General features: G+C 43.7%; 1 protein-coding gene across 4 annotated transcripts in view; it reads right to left on the reverse strand.

Moving 5' to 3' along the window:
* Window positions 1-14,025, reverse strand: part of CXXC1 (CXXC finger protein 1) — a 36,389-nt gene extending 22,364 nt beyond the window's left edge. Inside the window, exons 1-7 of one of the 4 annotated variants that reach the window (XM_055003787.1) lie at window positions 13,940-14,025; window positions 13,128-13,243; window positions 12,500-12,600; window positions 11,049-11,191; window positions 4,156-4,317; window positions 3,960-3,986; window positions 3,002-3,151 (exon numbers count right to left, since the gene is read on the reverse strand). In XM_055003787.1, coding sequence (XP_054859762.1) covers window positions 3,002-3,151; window positions 3,960-3,986; window positions 4,156-4,317; window positions 11,049-11,191; window positions 12,500-12,600; window positions 13,128-13,243; window positions 13,940-13,942 — 702 coding nt within the window. In that variant the 5' untranslated portion in view covers window positions 13,943-14,025. The remainder of the gene's footprint in view (window positions 1-3,001; window positions 3,152-3,959; window positions 3,987-4,155; window positions 4,318-11,048; window positions 11,192-12,499; window positions 12,601-13,127; window positions 13,244-13,939) is intronic. The other 3 variants (XM_055003788.1, XM_055003789.1, XM_055003790.1) reach the window with 3 other exon arrangements.
* Window positions 14,026-15,982: the final 1,957 nt, after the last annotated feature.

A 15,982-nucleotide genomic window follows, 5' to 3' on the forward strand; every position in this document is an offset into this window, starting at 1 on the left:
CCAAAACCCCTGGACCTAGAAACATGAAATTTGGGGGAAACATTCCTTTCATGAGGTAAACACCCACTAAGAAGGGGTTTTAAGAAATTTGCCACCTAAGGGGGTAAAAAGGGGTAAAATGTGTTTTCCCAAAGGGATACAGTTTCCCTGTATGCCTGGCAGGCTGCTGCATGCTTGTGCCCCTGCCCACTGCCAGCTTGGCCACTCTTCCCTGATTGGGCCAGCCTTTCAAAGTTATTTGCATATGCAGGCTGATTGGGGCTCACAACATTCCACACCTCACCCCACCCCCAAGTTGGAAACCAAAAAATGTTACACACCCATGAGTATTATAACTGGATTTAAAGTAGTTAAATACCATAGCAAAGTATGGGTATCAAGCTAGTGTCATATAAAGTCATCTAGTTCTATCCTCTGCACAGTGCAGGAAATACATGGCTACCTTCCGCCACTCCCTCAGTGACCCCCCCCTCAATGATCAGAAGAAGGGGGGGGGAATCCAGGTTCCCTGGCCGATCTAACCTGGAGGAACATTCCTTCCTGACCCCAAAGTGGCAATCGGCATTACCCTGCGCACATAAGAAAGGGCCACACGAGCCAAGCATTGGTTCTTTCCTTCGTGCCCTCTCTAACACAATCTACCTAAATTCATACTGAGCCATAGAATCAGCACTGCTGATAGATGGCCTAAGAATGCTGGGGGCAGGGGAGGGCATGGACCTAAACTACTTAGGTTAATAACCATCATAAAAATAAAGCCCCCACAGGTCATCCCTAAACAGGTACACCCTTCTAAGCCCACTGCCTTCAATGGACTTAGGTCTGCTTAGCACAGAGTTGCAGCCACCTTTAGGGCAAACTGCTAGAGAAAAAGAGCAAAGGAGCTAGCTTCGATTCCAGGGATGCCCCAAAAAGGACTTTATGGATTCCAAACATCTACGGCCTTGGCCAGCAACTCGCTCTGCTAAAGAACACCCCTGACACGGGACTAAAGAGTGCCAAGCCAAGGCCCTGGTGCCTCTACCCAGAACAGGCTGCAACCAAGCCCTCCTGTCACAGATCTACTTCCTTCTCTCCTGGCACTGACAGCTGGGGGGTGGAGGGATATGGGCCAGGAGCTACCAGATGTTAGCCTGAAATCTATAGGATTTCCATATCCTGTAATCTAATATTTGGTGCCAAATTTGGTACCCTGAGAATCCTTTTTTCTTTCCCAGTCCTTTCTCCTAATCCTCATGATGGTAAAGCACAGCGGGCAAAGCACATATAGTAAAAGCTACGGGGCTAGTTCATGATTCCCCTTTGAAAGCCGCCCAAAAGAGTTACACATGGCAGCACACCATATGGTAAAGTTAGTGCTGAGTTTACTCCATGAGTCAGTTACACTCTGGTGCATCAAACGCCTTCCCACAGAAGCATATTTGGGAATCTTCATGGGGGGGGGGCAGGGCAGGCAATTTTTGAACTAGCCCTCGTAACCAGAAGTGAAAATTTTTTACACCCTGCTTCTCCAAACAAATCCCAAGTTGCTTAAAATGGCTTATGTTAAAGATACAGCTGATGCAAATAAATAAGTAAATTTGGATACATCTGAGCCAAATAAATAAATAAAGAGTGAAGGAGGATGCCATCTGGGGTTTGGATGTATATACTGATGATTCTGATTTTAATGTATTTAAATGTTCTATTTTTGTATTACTATATTGTTGTAACCCACCCTGAGCCCGCTTGCAGGGAGGGCGGGTTATAAATCAAATAAATAATACCCCTATTCAAATAAATCAATTATACTCTGGTGCATCAAATGCCTTCCCGCAGAAGCATTTTGGGGAGTTTTCATACCAGGGTATATCTTTTAGAGGACAGCCAGAGAACTGTATCTTACGCAGTTGCAAAATTCTATGTGATAGCACTCAGAAAGCGGTATTATTTGACGAAGGAAACGTCAATTGCTGGGAAGTGAATTAACAAAGTGAGTGAGTTTTTACTGTTAGATATATATATACATATATATGATTTTATCTTTTATGTATATACCCATTTTAAGTATTTAAAAACTGTTCTTTTTATCTGTATTTTACTTGGCTGGTCTTGTGACCGTAATAAACCCCATACCGCGGGGGGGGGGGGTTAATGCTTCAGCTAGCCCTAGTAACCCCCAGTAAAGATCTTCAATATTTAAATAGCTAGTCCCCCATTTCAATCACCATTCAATCACCATTCAATTTTGCTATCCTATTATTTGCTGACAGACTATAAAAAATTTAAGATTATCCTGGAGGCCAAATTATACTAATGAAATCCATTATTACCAAAGTGATAGGAACTGTATGGAACTGTTTGCATGCCTCTGTATGCAAGCCTCTACTTAGCAAATGGCTGAGCAGCAACAGCACCACTGAATTTTCACAAACATTCCAACTTCTCAAGGCAAAGCTGTCAGCAACAGAACACTGATAAAACAGTGGGATGGGAGAAAAGCAAAAGGCCAGCTTGCACAGAAGAGAAACAGTCATTTGGGAAGGTGTGTGTGCCATCAGCAAGGAGGACAAAGGGGGGGGGGACCGAGCAAGCAGAGAGGTGAAGAGCTGGGATATGAGTGAGAAGAATGAGTGAAAGAGGGAAGACAAAGCAGTAAGATGACAAGCAAGGAGTCAAGGGCGAGGGAAGAGACATGGGCTTGAAGGGCTATAAATGATCTAAGTGAGAAGGCAAGGTGGGCCAAGAAGAGCCAAGAATAAACTTGATACAGGGCTCCAGGAAGAGTAAAGGATGGATAAGTAGAGAGCTTTATAGGCTAAGGGGCTCTCTCCCATCTAACCAAACATGTAGGTTATATTTTTCTAGTGCATTAAATTAGTATAATTTCAGAGCACAGAACTGGGCATTATTCAGGGGGGCGGGACCCAAAATGCACATCATTTTAGGACACTATTTTGAACCCAGGCCTTGTTAACCTGACCTAGGAATCCCAGAGGAACAGATCCCCCACAGGGCTCACCAGGTTCTGATCATCGAAGGCCCCTGAACAAAGCTCTTGGTACAAATCGGGGTCTATGTGAAGATCGTCATCCGACAGAGGTTCGGGAGTGGCAGCCGATTCTAGCTGTTCCTTTAGCATCTGCAGGTCATCCTCCCGCCCCCGTAACATCTATTAAGCATTTAGGGAAGAGGGCAGGGAAGGCAATGAGAGAGAGAAAGGGAAGGAAGGGGGAGGAAAAGAGAGAGGAAAGCATTAAAGAAGCCGTCCGCCTGGCTTCACGAGCACCAGACATCAAAATACACAGACACACCCTTCTACTTCTGGGCACGGCAGCGGTCAACAGAGAGAACGAGGGTCGCTGAATATTAAGCAGCAAAGCGCAAGAAGCAGAGAGAATCCCCAGAAATCAACACCCGTTTATCTCCCCAAAAATCGAAAACAAAGCAGAAAAAAACTTAAGAGTCAGTTCAAAGAAGTGGAGCTAATAATCCTCGCAAGCTCTGGAGGCTAGCCAACAGCCAGCCCCCTCCGTTACAGCTGATTAAATATCAAGTGGGATCTAAACATGCAGCTGAAAGGAAGTAGGAGAACGAACTAGACTTCAGACAACCAGAGGAGGGGGCATGTTTGATTGCCCCTTTGCATTAAATTCCTTACAGGTAGAAAATTAATACGGAAAACATCGGGCTGGACTAGAAATTCATGCTCCTCCTCTGACCCTCACCCCTCTGTCTTAAGTGGCCTTGTTCTGGCCTTTGGGGGTGGGATTTAATAAGCCCGAACATCAATCTGAAGTCATGCAGTTCACTCAACCACCACATTCCACTGCACATATAGATCGGGCCTCATTCTGCTTTCCTGTCTAGGGAAAAAAAACACCAGGAGTCCCAAACTTAACACTCATCTATTTTCAATCCTGAGCCTTTAATGAAAAAAATAAAATAAAATAAAACCTGAAGGGAAAAAGGAAACTTACCGAAGCTGGAAAATATTTATAGGACTCCTAGGAAGAAAAAGAACGGGAAAAACAAAATCACGTGTGAGCTACACACACAACGGCTTCAATTAAGATGCAGCTGCCCTCTGGGGTAGAGCAGCCCAAGAAGTGCCCCACAGAGAAAATGTGCAAAAAGAGAAACGGGCAGGCAGCAAGCGCCCAACACAGTACTCACCCGAGCCCGAACCTGGCACTGTCGAAGGCGGCACTTCTGGCGGATTTTGTTCGGCCCCCCAAATTTTTTCATGTCGCGGCAGAAGTCGCACTGCCCACAATCCTCTGTGCGCCGACACGCCTCGCATTCACCGCACATCCGTGCCGAACGCTTGATCTGCTGCTGCAGGGGATAAGAGGGAAAAGATGAGAACACAAGTCTCCCTGGGGACCCTCGAATTCCTTACTCGCCTCCTTCCAATTTCTCAGTCTCGCAAGAATCAATAAAGTATGGGCTGAAAGCTAGGGATAGACATTTGGGCAAGAATGCAAGAGGCCTGCTGGATCAGACCAGGGGTCCATCTAGTTTGGCCTCCTGGCTCACACAGTGGTCAACCAGTTATTCGGGAGGACCAAGAATGGGGCAGATAGGCCAAGGCTTTCCCCTGGCTCTGGTACTCAGAGGTTTACTGCCTCTCAATGTGGAGGTTCCCTTTAGTCACCATGGCTAGCAGCCACTGATAGACCTGTCCTCCATGAATCTGTCTAACTCTTTTAAACTGTTTACTCTTGTGGCTATCACTACATCCGCTGGCAGGGAATTCAACTGGCTAGAACAGAGGCTCTTAAAGAGAGAGCAAGCAAGATACAGAAGAAAAAACACAGGCTCTCTATGTCAGCAATACAGCCAATCTTATCTCAATTCAAAATAATAATAAACAACAGTACACAATCAACGTTGTCAACATGTCCGTCAGAGAGCGAATGCAACGCGTCTGAACGTAATGCTTTACTGGTTTATTCCCTGTGCTCTTGAGAAAGATGAGGCACGTTTATGCTCACGCGAAACAATCTTGCAAGCTAGCTGATTGTCGAGCCGACGGGACGTTTATCCTATCTTTTCTGTGGCTTGCAGAGAGCTGGAAGACAACTGCAATCACTACCCTCTATGAGAGACTTGCACACAGTTGCTAAGCTTTATATAACCTGTCTTTTATCACTTGGAGCCAACAGTTTGAGTTTATGTGTTGTGGTTTGTATATTCTCAATCCAGATGAATGACAACGTATAATGGATGTGATGGATTCAATAATGATGATGATGTAATGAATTTATTTATCACACTTCTTCACTGTGTACTGTTGTTTATTATTATTTTGAATTAAGATAAGATTGGCTGCATTGCTGACATAGAGAGCCTGTGTTTTTTCTTCAGGGAATTCAACTGACCAGTCATTTTGAGGTCAAATATTTTTAAAGCACAGTTTTTAAATTAGTACCACATGCAAAAAATAACATGCTTATGCTAATTACCCCCAAAAAATAGTTTCAGAGGAGTAGCCATGTTGGTCTGTAGTAGTCAGATGAAAAGAGCTTTGACTTTCAAAATACCCTGGAAATCTTTAAGGTGCTATTGGACCCAAATCTTGCTCATCCCCCCCCTCCCCCAATTTTATGGCTATTAGCTCTGTTCACATTTTACGGTGAACACACATACATCCATCTGTAAGAAAGAGCCAACGTGCATTCACTTTGCAATTGAAACCAGGGAGCGATACCTGGATAAATGAGGGGTTTCAATCACTTAATAAGTTGTACACACATTAACTGTAACATGAGGGTACTTAACATACGCACATGCAAAGATCAAAAATACACTGTACATGGATTGTATGTGTGTTCACTGTAACTTGCAATGGAATCTACAGGGTGGATCTACAGGGTGGGATGATGTAAACGCAGCGATATAAATGCATCACTGCAATGCTATTGTTGGTTTTGATCTTGTACCATCACAGTCAGACCTCCAACGAAGACCAGAGTTGCAGATTCAGGCAGTGGCAAAGCACCTGTTAGTCTCTTGCCATAAAAACCCAAACAGGGGTTGCCATAAGTGTGGAGCACTCTCCACACTATCACAGTCAGCCTACAGTTACAATTTTATTTTTCTTAAACATGAAGTTAAAAAATACAAAGTAAAGTGACATGAAGGAGGTACTTCCTTCGTCCTGCAACAGGCAAAATGGAAGTCATAGGCGATCCTAGTCAGAGACCTTTGACTTTGATGGTTACTCCTGTCCCTATTTGGAGACCCTGCAGTTATCAGAGGAGGTTGCAAGAAGTTTGGCTACATGGCTAGGTCTGCTCCAGATTGCTGCACGGCTAGGGGGCCTTGCTCACAAGTGAAACTATAATGGAACAAAGAATAACAAAATGGACCCAGTACCATTTTTGGTCTCATGGGATATTTGGATGTTTTCAAATAATAGGTGACAAAGGCCACTTTACTGCTGCGTCAAGCTAATAATTTACTTTATTTATGTCATTTAGAATCCCCCTTTCTCACTGAGACTCAAGGTGGGTTACATAGCGTGAGATCTGTACATGCAAGATCAAGGACATTTCAATAAACAATGCCATAGAGTACACAAATGCAAGTTTACAAGACATAACATTAGCAAAAAAAAATCCAATACAGCGCTGAAGAAATGCTGAAATAATGATGGGGATGAATCTTTGATATTTTGAACACCCAGTAACCCCCAGCAACTTTCTAGACATCATCATCATCATCACCACATTCGATTTATATACCACCTTTCAGGACAACTTAATGCCCACTCACAGCAATTTACAAAGTGTGTCATTATTATCCTCATGACAATCACCCTGTGTGGTGGGTGGGGCTGAGAGAGCTGTGACTGACCCAAGGTCACCCAGCTGGCTTCAAGCAGAGGAGTAGGGAATCAAACCTGGCTCTCCGGATTAGAGCCCTGCCACTCTTAACCACTACACCAAATAATAATAACTGTGCATATATACCGCTCTTCTAGACAGATCAGTGCCTCACCCAGAGCGGTGAACAAGTTAGTGTTATCATTATCCCTACAATACAGCTGGGGAGCTGGGGCCAAGAGGACTGGCTAACTGAAGGCAGTAGTGGGATTCGAACCACTGCAGTGCTGATTTGCACCTGAACCACTTAACCACTGTGCTACAGCAGCTCAAAGACAACATCGTTGAATCTACTGTAAGAGATGAGAGAGCAAGAGCCAGAGAAACTGCTGTGGCAAGGCACTCCTGCGGTGTCACTGCTGCTGGGAGACCAGCTGGCCAGAGCTGTTATCCATTTTTACCTGCCTGCATTACTCTCCTGAAGACTGAAGGGAAGCAGTACTACAGAATTCAGTAACACACGGCTTTACCGACTATGAAATGAGCCAATGGAAGATCTCCCTGCTCATCTCTGGCTCGCAAGTGTCTGCCAGAAAATGCTAAATTCTAAATATTATTAGACCTCAAGGGGAAGAGGATTCCAGAGTTGTGGAGTGATGACCAAAAACTGGGGGTTGGGGGGGGGGAGAGGGGTAATCCTACTTCTTCACTACACAAAGCAGCTGTTGCAAATACATTCAGCGAGTGCTGTCCTACAATCAGAAATCATCCAAATATGCAAGCCATCAAAGCAGTCACACTAACCTTACTTACAAACCTCCAAAGCCATAACTTATCCTAGGGTAAGTGCCATTTCTCCCAACGTTCCCCAAAGTTCTTGTCTCCAGTCCCAGGGAATACAAAACTCAAATGCCCCAGACTTCCAAGCCCATCAAACCGCCATCAACCTTAACTTCCACAAGGCCTGTAAGGAACACGGCAGCCTTGCCCAATTCTCCGAACCCTTCCAGGAAAGGCGTTCAAGGCACGTCCCTCTGGGAGAAAATTACCCTAACAGAAGACCTATCAAAAAGAAGGGATTACCAGCAGGTAACAGTCAGCTGCCCTCGGTGGGTGCATGGACACAGATAAGGTGCACCAATCCTTTGAGGACAGCATTCTCTCTCCCCCCTTGCCACTCAAATTTGCTACACAGAGGGCTGTCACAGCGCTAACAGGACCAAAGGAATGAGGCAGTCTCAAGACCCTAGATATCAGTTTTTTGCTGGGGTTTGATCTATTATTGTAATCCGCCCAGAGCCCACTTGCAGGGACAGCGGGCTATACATTAATTAATTAATTAATTAAAATAATAATAATCCTCTCAGCCAAGCCTTTGTATGCCCTCCCTAAAAATCCACCATTAGGGCCAATGGACTGGAGAAGACAAAGTTCAGGCAGGCTTAAACCCCCGAACCTCAGATTACAAAGTAAAGTGCTTTGCAGCTACATGGGTTCAAAATCAAAGAAACAAAGCACAAAACAGCGTGAACACTTTCCAGCCCACCAAAAGAACAAGTCCTGCACTGGAAGGACCCAAAGGGCGGGGAGGGAGATACAGAGCATTCTTAAATGGATATAGCCTTCTAAGCTTAGGTGGGTGTAACTCTGTTTAGGATTAAACTAATAACATCCAGGCAATATCAAGGCCCATCCCTTCTCAGTACAGAAAAATAAGGTCTTTAAGGACGGGGGAAGAGAATCTAAAGTAAGCGTTAGCCAAGGATAAGCCCTGGTTTCAATGCCAACATTTCAAACGAAGTGATTACTTCTGGGCATGTGCAGAGTGCCTTTCCCTCACTGCACAGCAATGGGACACATGCTACACTTCCTGTTAAATTAGAGGAGGAGCTACTATATATTTATTTTAAACATTTCCATGCCGCCTTTCAACCCAATTCCGAGGCCCCAAAGTGGAAAACATTAAAGTGGGAGTCTCCAGCAGGTAGCTCACGAGCTAGTGTCACAGAGTAGCTTGTATATCCTCCCACAAAGACCCCAGAAAAGATTGTGAAAAGATGTATTCTAGGCTTTAAAAAAAAAATCTTTTCGCTGTGCTGCTTAGCTAGCAGCTTCATTCCGTGCGCTCTTCTAAGCCTATGCTCTGTTTCTCGGACACTACAAAACTTAATAACACGCTGGAGGTGGGGAGGAGAGCTCAGGATATTTTTCGTTACACAGAAGTAGCTTACATTAAAACAGATGAGGACCCTATGAGTTAGAGATTAGTTTTTTGCTGGGACGCTGACAACTAGGATTAGGCCTTATTTATGTGTATACTACAACACTTTTGTCGTAGCTGTAATAAAATTCTGAGGAACAGTGATTAGGATAAGGTTTAATGGCAGCAATAATTAGACAATACAGTCATTTAAATCAAAACCCAAAGGCTGCAACCGAGCCTGGCTTCTAAACTTCAAGGCTATCTCCTAGGGCCAAAGAACTTTTTTCAAGGCCTGTTTATGAAAGCATATGAAATACAAAAAGATAGCATTATCACCGCAGGGCAACAAACTAAACGGAGCCTGACCCGTAAAGCACAGAGTACAAATAACTCAGCTGCGTTAACAAAGCGCTCTTTGAAACAGGACGGCCTTGCAAGCCTTGCTGAAAAATCTTTAGCGGTGGTCCTCTCCAGTCCTAACCACCACTTTCATTTCCACGAGGACTATGAAGACTAAGCAAACAAGCAAGCTATTAGATATTGGATCAGTGAGCCAGATTGCCTCCAAGAAGAGGCAGAAAGGAAATCCTGATAGGCAGAGCAAAACGGTTGCATAGCTTTACTACAAGGCAATGTGGTCATATGTGGGTCCCAGGCTGCAAGGGGCACTAAACATCAAAAACGGCACCCTGAATTGAGTTCCTGCCAAAAGCCAAATCACATCCATGCAAACCTTGACCGAGATGTTAAAAGGCTCCAGGCAATTTTTTAAAAATTAACTTGGATCCAGTTCAGGGGGCTGGAGAACAAAACCTTCTTGGTTCACTGCCACTTCAAAGGCTTTCAAATGTGCTCTATGGCACACTTTGTCTGACACCGAGCAGCAATGCTGACACCACCAGCAATGCTCAAGATGTCTCTTGTATTTTATTCTCTCTCTTCATATACCAGATTGCTAGAGCTCTACCCAACAAGCAGGGGGAGCAGGCACCAGAGAAAGACTTTTTTCCAAAGCCCCCAGGTTTGATATTCCGGAGTCCTATCTAAGGCCTCTACAAGTTGCCATCCAGCTTCTCAAAATCCCCCAAAGCCTTACGGTTTCCCCAAATATCCTTTCCATTACTCTTTCTGTGGCAAAATATATAGGGGCAACAATTAAACATCAGAGACATGATACCAAGTAAGGTTCTTCCCATTTTAATTTCTGCTCAAGGCGATAGCCATAGGAGCAGTACTAGATATAGATTCCCCAAAGCATTCTGGAAACCAACTGGATCTATCAGTCTCCAAGGACGGACCATCCTAAGGACAACAGGATAGCAACCTGCTGCAACCTGATCATCAGGGCAACTGATAGCAACCTGACCGTGGCAAGGGCTTTTTCTAGGGGAGATTTCTCACCAGACGGCCCACAATCGGCTTGATATGGAAAAGTAGATCTAGTGTCCCTTCTTTCAAGCCGATTCTAGATAATCTTGGCTTTGAGGAAAGAATATGGGTCACAGGTAGAGGAAAATATTAAAGAGCAAAAAAAAGGTTTGGAATTTTTTTAAAAGCCAGAAAGTTGAAGATCACACACAATGCTTTAGTAAGAGGTTTGATTTCAAAGACAGTAGATCTGGGTTAGTTATCAAATTAAATGTTCCATGGAAAGGTGGCACCCCAAAAGAAGTCAAGCAACTATTATAACAAATACCCTAGAAAAACGTATTATAATAATTACTGCACTTATATACTGCTCTTCTAGACAGACAGCATCCCAAATTTGTATGAAAGATACCTATTAGAAGCATATGGCCTACTAGAACGATTTTATCCACACAGAGCCAAATCAAGCATTGGTACAGATGGCAAAGTGTTTTCCTTTTTTTACCTGTACTATCTATATATCAAGGAATCAAACCATGGCAGTTGGAGATTAACTGCTGCCCCATAGTTCTGAAGGACGCTTCAAACCCAGCAACTGAGCTCCCATGTCAACATTCTAAAGCCAGAAAGAACACCACGCCCTGCACCGATACGAATGCAAGCCTTACCTTTGAGCTACGACTCTGCTCCATTGCTAGCTCCTGGGCCTTTGCACGCATCTCATCCTTCTCAGAATGTTCCCGCTCACCGTCACGATCTTTCTCTTTGGACTTTTTGTGCCGATACCGGATCTCAAGGCTCGGGTCTCTCTCTACAGGACAAAGAGAGAAATAAGTTTAGAGCAGCCACGTATTTCGGTTCCTCCCTACAAAATGATCCAAATGCCAAAGCTAAGCTGGGCAGGAGGTGGGTAGGATGGATCCTCAGGAATTTTACACCAAGTTTCAGAGTAAGATACAATTCAAAAGGTAAATAATTAACTCCCACAATGCTCATATATGGGGTGCCTAGGATAGTGTGAAGTTATATCCAGCAGGCAGATAATATCATTTCAATAGGCAATCTATTTTAGCTATCCGTCTGAAAACTGCATACATACCCAGTGTCATGCAGTAGTTACTCAGCAATATTTTAAATACGGAAGTACCTTTATAATAAAAAAGTTTTTACTGAAACAGAATCAGGTTGCAAAATGTCTTGCTATGCAAACTCAGAAAATGCAAGATCCTCTTTATGTCCTTGCTTCTTGTCCCTTATATTTCAAACAAACAAATATGCAGAATTTCATTTTGTAAAAGGGACCTCAGATTTTCAGGCTTCCAGAAAGAGATCAGAAGTGCTTCTGCTAACAAACAGTTGTCAAACAAATGTTGGAAATGTAAGGAGTGCGAAGGTTCTTTGTTTCATATGCGGTGGCCTTGTCAAAAGGCTAGGGACTTCTGGTCTAAAATATGTGCTGAAATGTCTTTGATATTACAATATAATGTTGCTAAAAATCCAGAAATGTTATTATTATCTTTACACTTAGAAGAGGTTAATAGAAATAATAAGATATTGTTATATTATATGATAGTAGCAGCAAGAACTCTATACGCTCAATATTGGAAAAAAGAAGAAGTACCGAATATTGAAGAATGGACAAAGAAGCTGTTGTACATGGCCGAAATGGACAAATTAACTAGAAATCTGAAAGAGCAAGATCCAGAAATTTTCTTGGAAGATTGGAAGAAGCTTAAGAAATATTTGGAAAAGAAATGCGATGTTGAAGGGCAATTGTGGTCTTTTGAGGGATTTTAAATTATATACAAAAAGACTTTAATGAAAGAAAATATATTAAGATCTATACCATGGTATAAGTATTAGCAATATAGTGTAATAATAATAATATCTATGAATAAACGGGGGGCTTGAGTGTTGTTGGAAGTCAACAAAGAAAAGGGGGAGGGGTGGGGTATATAGATATGTAGAAGAACTAAAGTGGGTAAATATATTGTAATAAGTAATGATTGTATATTGCCTCATCCAATAAAAATTTTCTAAATAAAGAAGTGCTTCATGGAGACTTTGCTCACATTTGCTAGGTCTGCTTTCTGGTCCATCTTCTTCTTCCTAAACTTACCTCGACACTGCATGCAGTACCACTCCCGAATGGCCTTGGCCATCTTCTCAGTAATGTTGATGCAATGGCCGTGGAACCATTCATTGCAATGATCACAACCTCTGAGAGAGAAAAAGGAAAGAGAAGATTCCTCAGATGAGCTTCTTCTGCAGTCATGTAGCAGGACACACAACAGGCAGCTGCTATAAAGTACATCCATCATCTATTCCCATGTAGTCCTTACATCTTAAGCCCTTTACTGTTTAACATGACCCATAACAGCAGGATTGTAGCTTGCAGAGACCACCATCAACACACGAAGCTGCCTTTATATGGAGGCAGGCCCTCATTCTGTAAGACTGGCCTTGTCTATTCTAAGCAGCAGTGGCTCTCAGGCAAAGATCTTTCTCATCACCTACAGCCCGATCCTCTTAAAGGGAGATGCTGAGGGGTTAACCTACGACTTCCTGCATGCAAAGCAGATGTGGTACTGCAAAGCTGCCGCCTCTCCCAGTACTCAGAACTATGGTAGAAAACTGGAACATAAATCCCCACTAGCATGCACCCACACAGTGCATGCACAACTCCTGTATGCGTCAAAAAATAAAAAAAAGACAGCAAGTTTTCTGTTCCCTCCAGCCACACTCACATCATGAAACAGTTGATATCCGGTTTGCGGCAGATGCAGTAGACAGGCGCGTTCTCCCCATTCTCTGATTTGGACTCCTCACCCAAAGCAGCCAGATCCGGATCTGAGAATTCATCCTGGATTGCAAGAGTTAAAAAGGAAAAAAATTAGCAGCAGGAAACTTGTGTTTATTTACCCTATGGCCTTGTTCATGGAAATGTCCTTGAAACTGACTGCACTAATCACACACTGTGTAATCCGCCTTGAGTCTCAGGGAGAAAGGCAGACTGTAAATGTCATCACCATTCTCAGTACATCAACACTACTATAAATGACATAAATAATAATTCTCAGTATACCAACACTACAATAAATGACATAAATAATAATTCTCAGTATACCAACACTACTATAAATGACATTATTAACGTTGTTGTTATAATTCTCAGTATACCAACACTACAATGTTGGTATATTTGTCAGAGATGCTTTAGGCTGATCCTGCACTGGACAGGGGGTTGGACTAGATGGTCTGTAGGACCCCTTCCAACTCTATGATTCCATGAATCTACACAAAGAACAAAAATAGATTTTAAAAGTCTACTTATTTGGCAAAGCCAAAATCAGAACCAAAGTGATGCTCCCTGGACCCACCACCTGCCAACCCATTACATTTCCCCACTGGAAAAGAAGTCGGGAATAGAACCCGTAAGCCTCAGCTCTGAAAAGCTGCCCTGTCCCCCCAGACCCAAGCCTCCAGTTCCCCCCATGCAAGCCCACCAGGCCTCCCTCTCCTCAGCATCTCCCCGAGAGCCGCGGCTGCCCCTCCTCACCATGATTCCGTCTCTCTACAGCACCCGGTTGCCTTGTCCAGAAGACAACAAGGGACCTGGCAACCGGAAGTCCCAGCACCCCCGCCCCAAGGAGCTTCCGCTTCCGCTGTCTCTCTCGGAGAACGAGAGGCACGCCGTCCCATTCTCGACCTGTTCCCTGCCCTTGATAAAGATGGCCGCCTCGCGCATTGTCACGGTGGGCTGCGGGGCTAATACGGTCCACGTGCCAGGAACAAAAAAGGCCGCTGCCGTCTCAAAGAGGCTCTTTGAACAGAACGGGGCAATGAGCAGGGTAGATGAATCGAGCGAGGATCTATCGATTAAACAGAACGGGGCAATGACCAGTGCAGGTTAATCGAGCGAGGATATGTCAATTACAGGCTTAGGAAAGAAAGGAGGGTTGAATGGATCGACTACAGCTAGATATTAGACCAGCCTTGCAAGTGTAAAACATTGAATTATCGTGATTTTATAATCTATACTATTGCGTCTGTTTCTGTATCTGTCAACACCCAGGTAGATAGAGATGAAAACAGGTGGTGGGGGTGGTTTCGTGTATTGCAGCCAATTTCATGTGAAATATGAAGCCTTGCGTCTGTATGGGTACACTTTTTTAATGTAAAAACGAGTGGGGGCTAAAAGGCATTTGATTTCTACACTTTTCTAAACCCCACTGCTGTTAGCAACAGATATGCACTGCATATGGTCAATGGACAGGGGTCCTGCTATTCAAAAATTAGACTTTGCATGCTTATAACGGTAACTGCAACATCAAGGGATGACTTGAAGGCGCGAAAGAGCCCTCTCTAGCCAAACACTACATTTTACATAGTAGTACAAAGACACTACTTGTCAATAGAGGGAGTTTAGGGCACGCATCCATGATATACATATATGATGGTTTTGGTCCTTAGGGCTACATCAAAGGCAATCCTGTTATTAAACTGTGTATAGCCAAGAATGAGTGGTTCTCTTGTTCAAATGTGAATCCAGCACTGGGACGGGGAGGCAAGGCACTCTGCACATGCTCAAAAGTACATTCTTTTCCAGTTTTCTGGAAAAACAAAACTGCATTCCTTTTTGGAATAGGGTGAAGCTGCATGAGCAGTCAGGTTGCCAGCCTCAGGGGGGCCCTGGAGCTCTTCCAGAATTACAACTGATCTCCAGATTACAGTGATCAGTTGCCCTGAAGGGGCATTGCCCTGTGGCATTATACCCTGCTAAGTTTTCTCCCCTCCCCAAACCATGCCCTCCCCAAGAATCTGCCCCCAAATCTCCAGGAATTTCTCAACCCCTAGTTGGCAACCCTACCATTAGGGAGTATTTGTATTAAAAAGATGGCAGCCTTATGTAAACCATGCTTCTAACAATCTTGCCATTTATAACTTTAGTCGTGGAAACAGTAATTAAGAAGAAGCTTCTAACTATCAGACAACAAATATTCTTGCAAAGATCCTCCTGCCCCACACGGCTTTTCTGTATTCAGGTCCCATGATCTCTGCAGCGTAGCCTTTTGGTGGTCAAAGGGGACCTTCTTCCCTTTTTTTTTGTTTTATTGTGCTGCTGGAGTAACTTTTTATTAGATTTTGCTCTGATAGTTCAGCAACTTCCAAGCTATAGTAGCAAAGTGAGCAAAAATGTTCCAAACAGTAATTTAAGTACACATTATCAAAATTGCAGAAGTGTGTAAAATATATCCATTGGATAAATATCTGATCCTGTCTCAGAATCAGAGATGAATCAAATGACCTCTTTGTGATTGTTTCCAGCCCCATAGTAGCATGCCTTTATTCATTAGTTCAGTGACCTTATGAATGTCTGACTTGCATTCCAATTTCCAGGATAACCGCTACCATTTGAATGTTCAAAGACTTAGATAGACCCCCAACCAGGGCTCATTTCGAGGGGGAACGCACAGGAATGCAGTTCCAGCAGTTCCCCAAAGAGGTCACATGACAGGTGGCCCTGCCCACCTGGCTCTTGACCATTTTGGGCCCATTTTGGCCTGGATTGGGGACAAAACCGCCCGGATTGGGCCTCTGA

The sequence above is a fragment of the Eublepharis macularius genome, chromosome 19 (genome assembly GCF_028583425.1).
Source record: "Eublepharis macularius isolate TG4126 chromosome 19, MPM_Emac_v1.0, whole genome shotgun sequence".
NCBI lineage: Eukaryota > Metazoa > Chordata > Lepidosauria > Squamata > Eublepharidae > Eublepharis > Eublepharis macularius.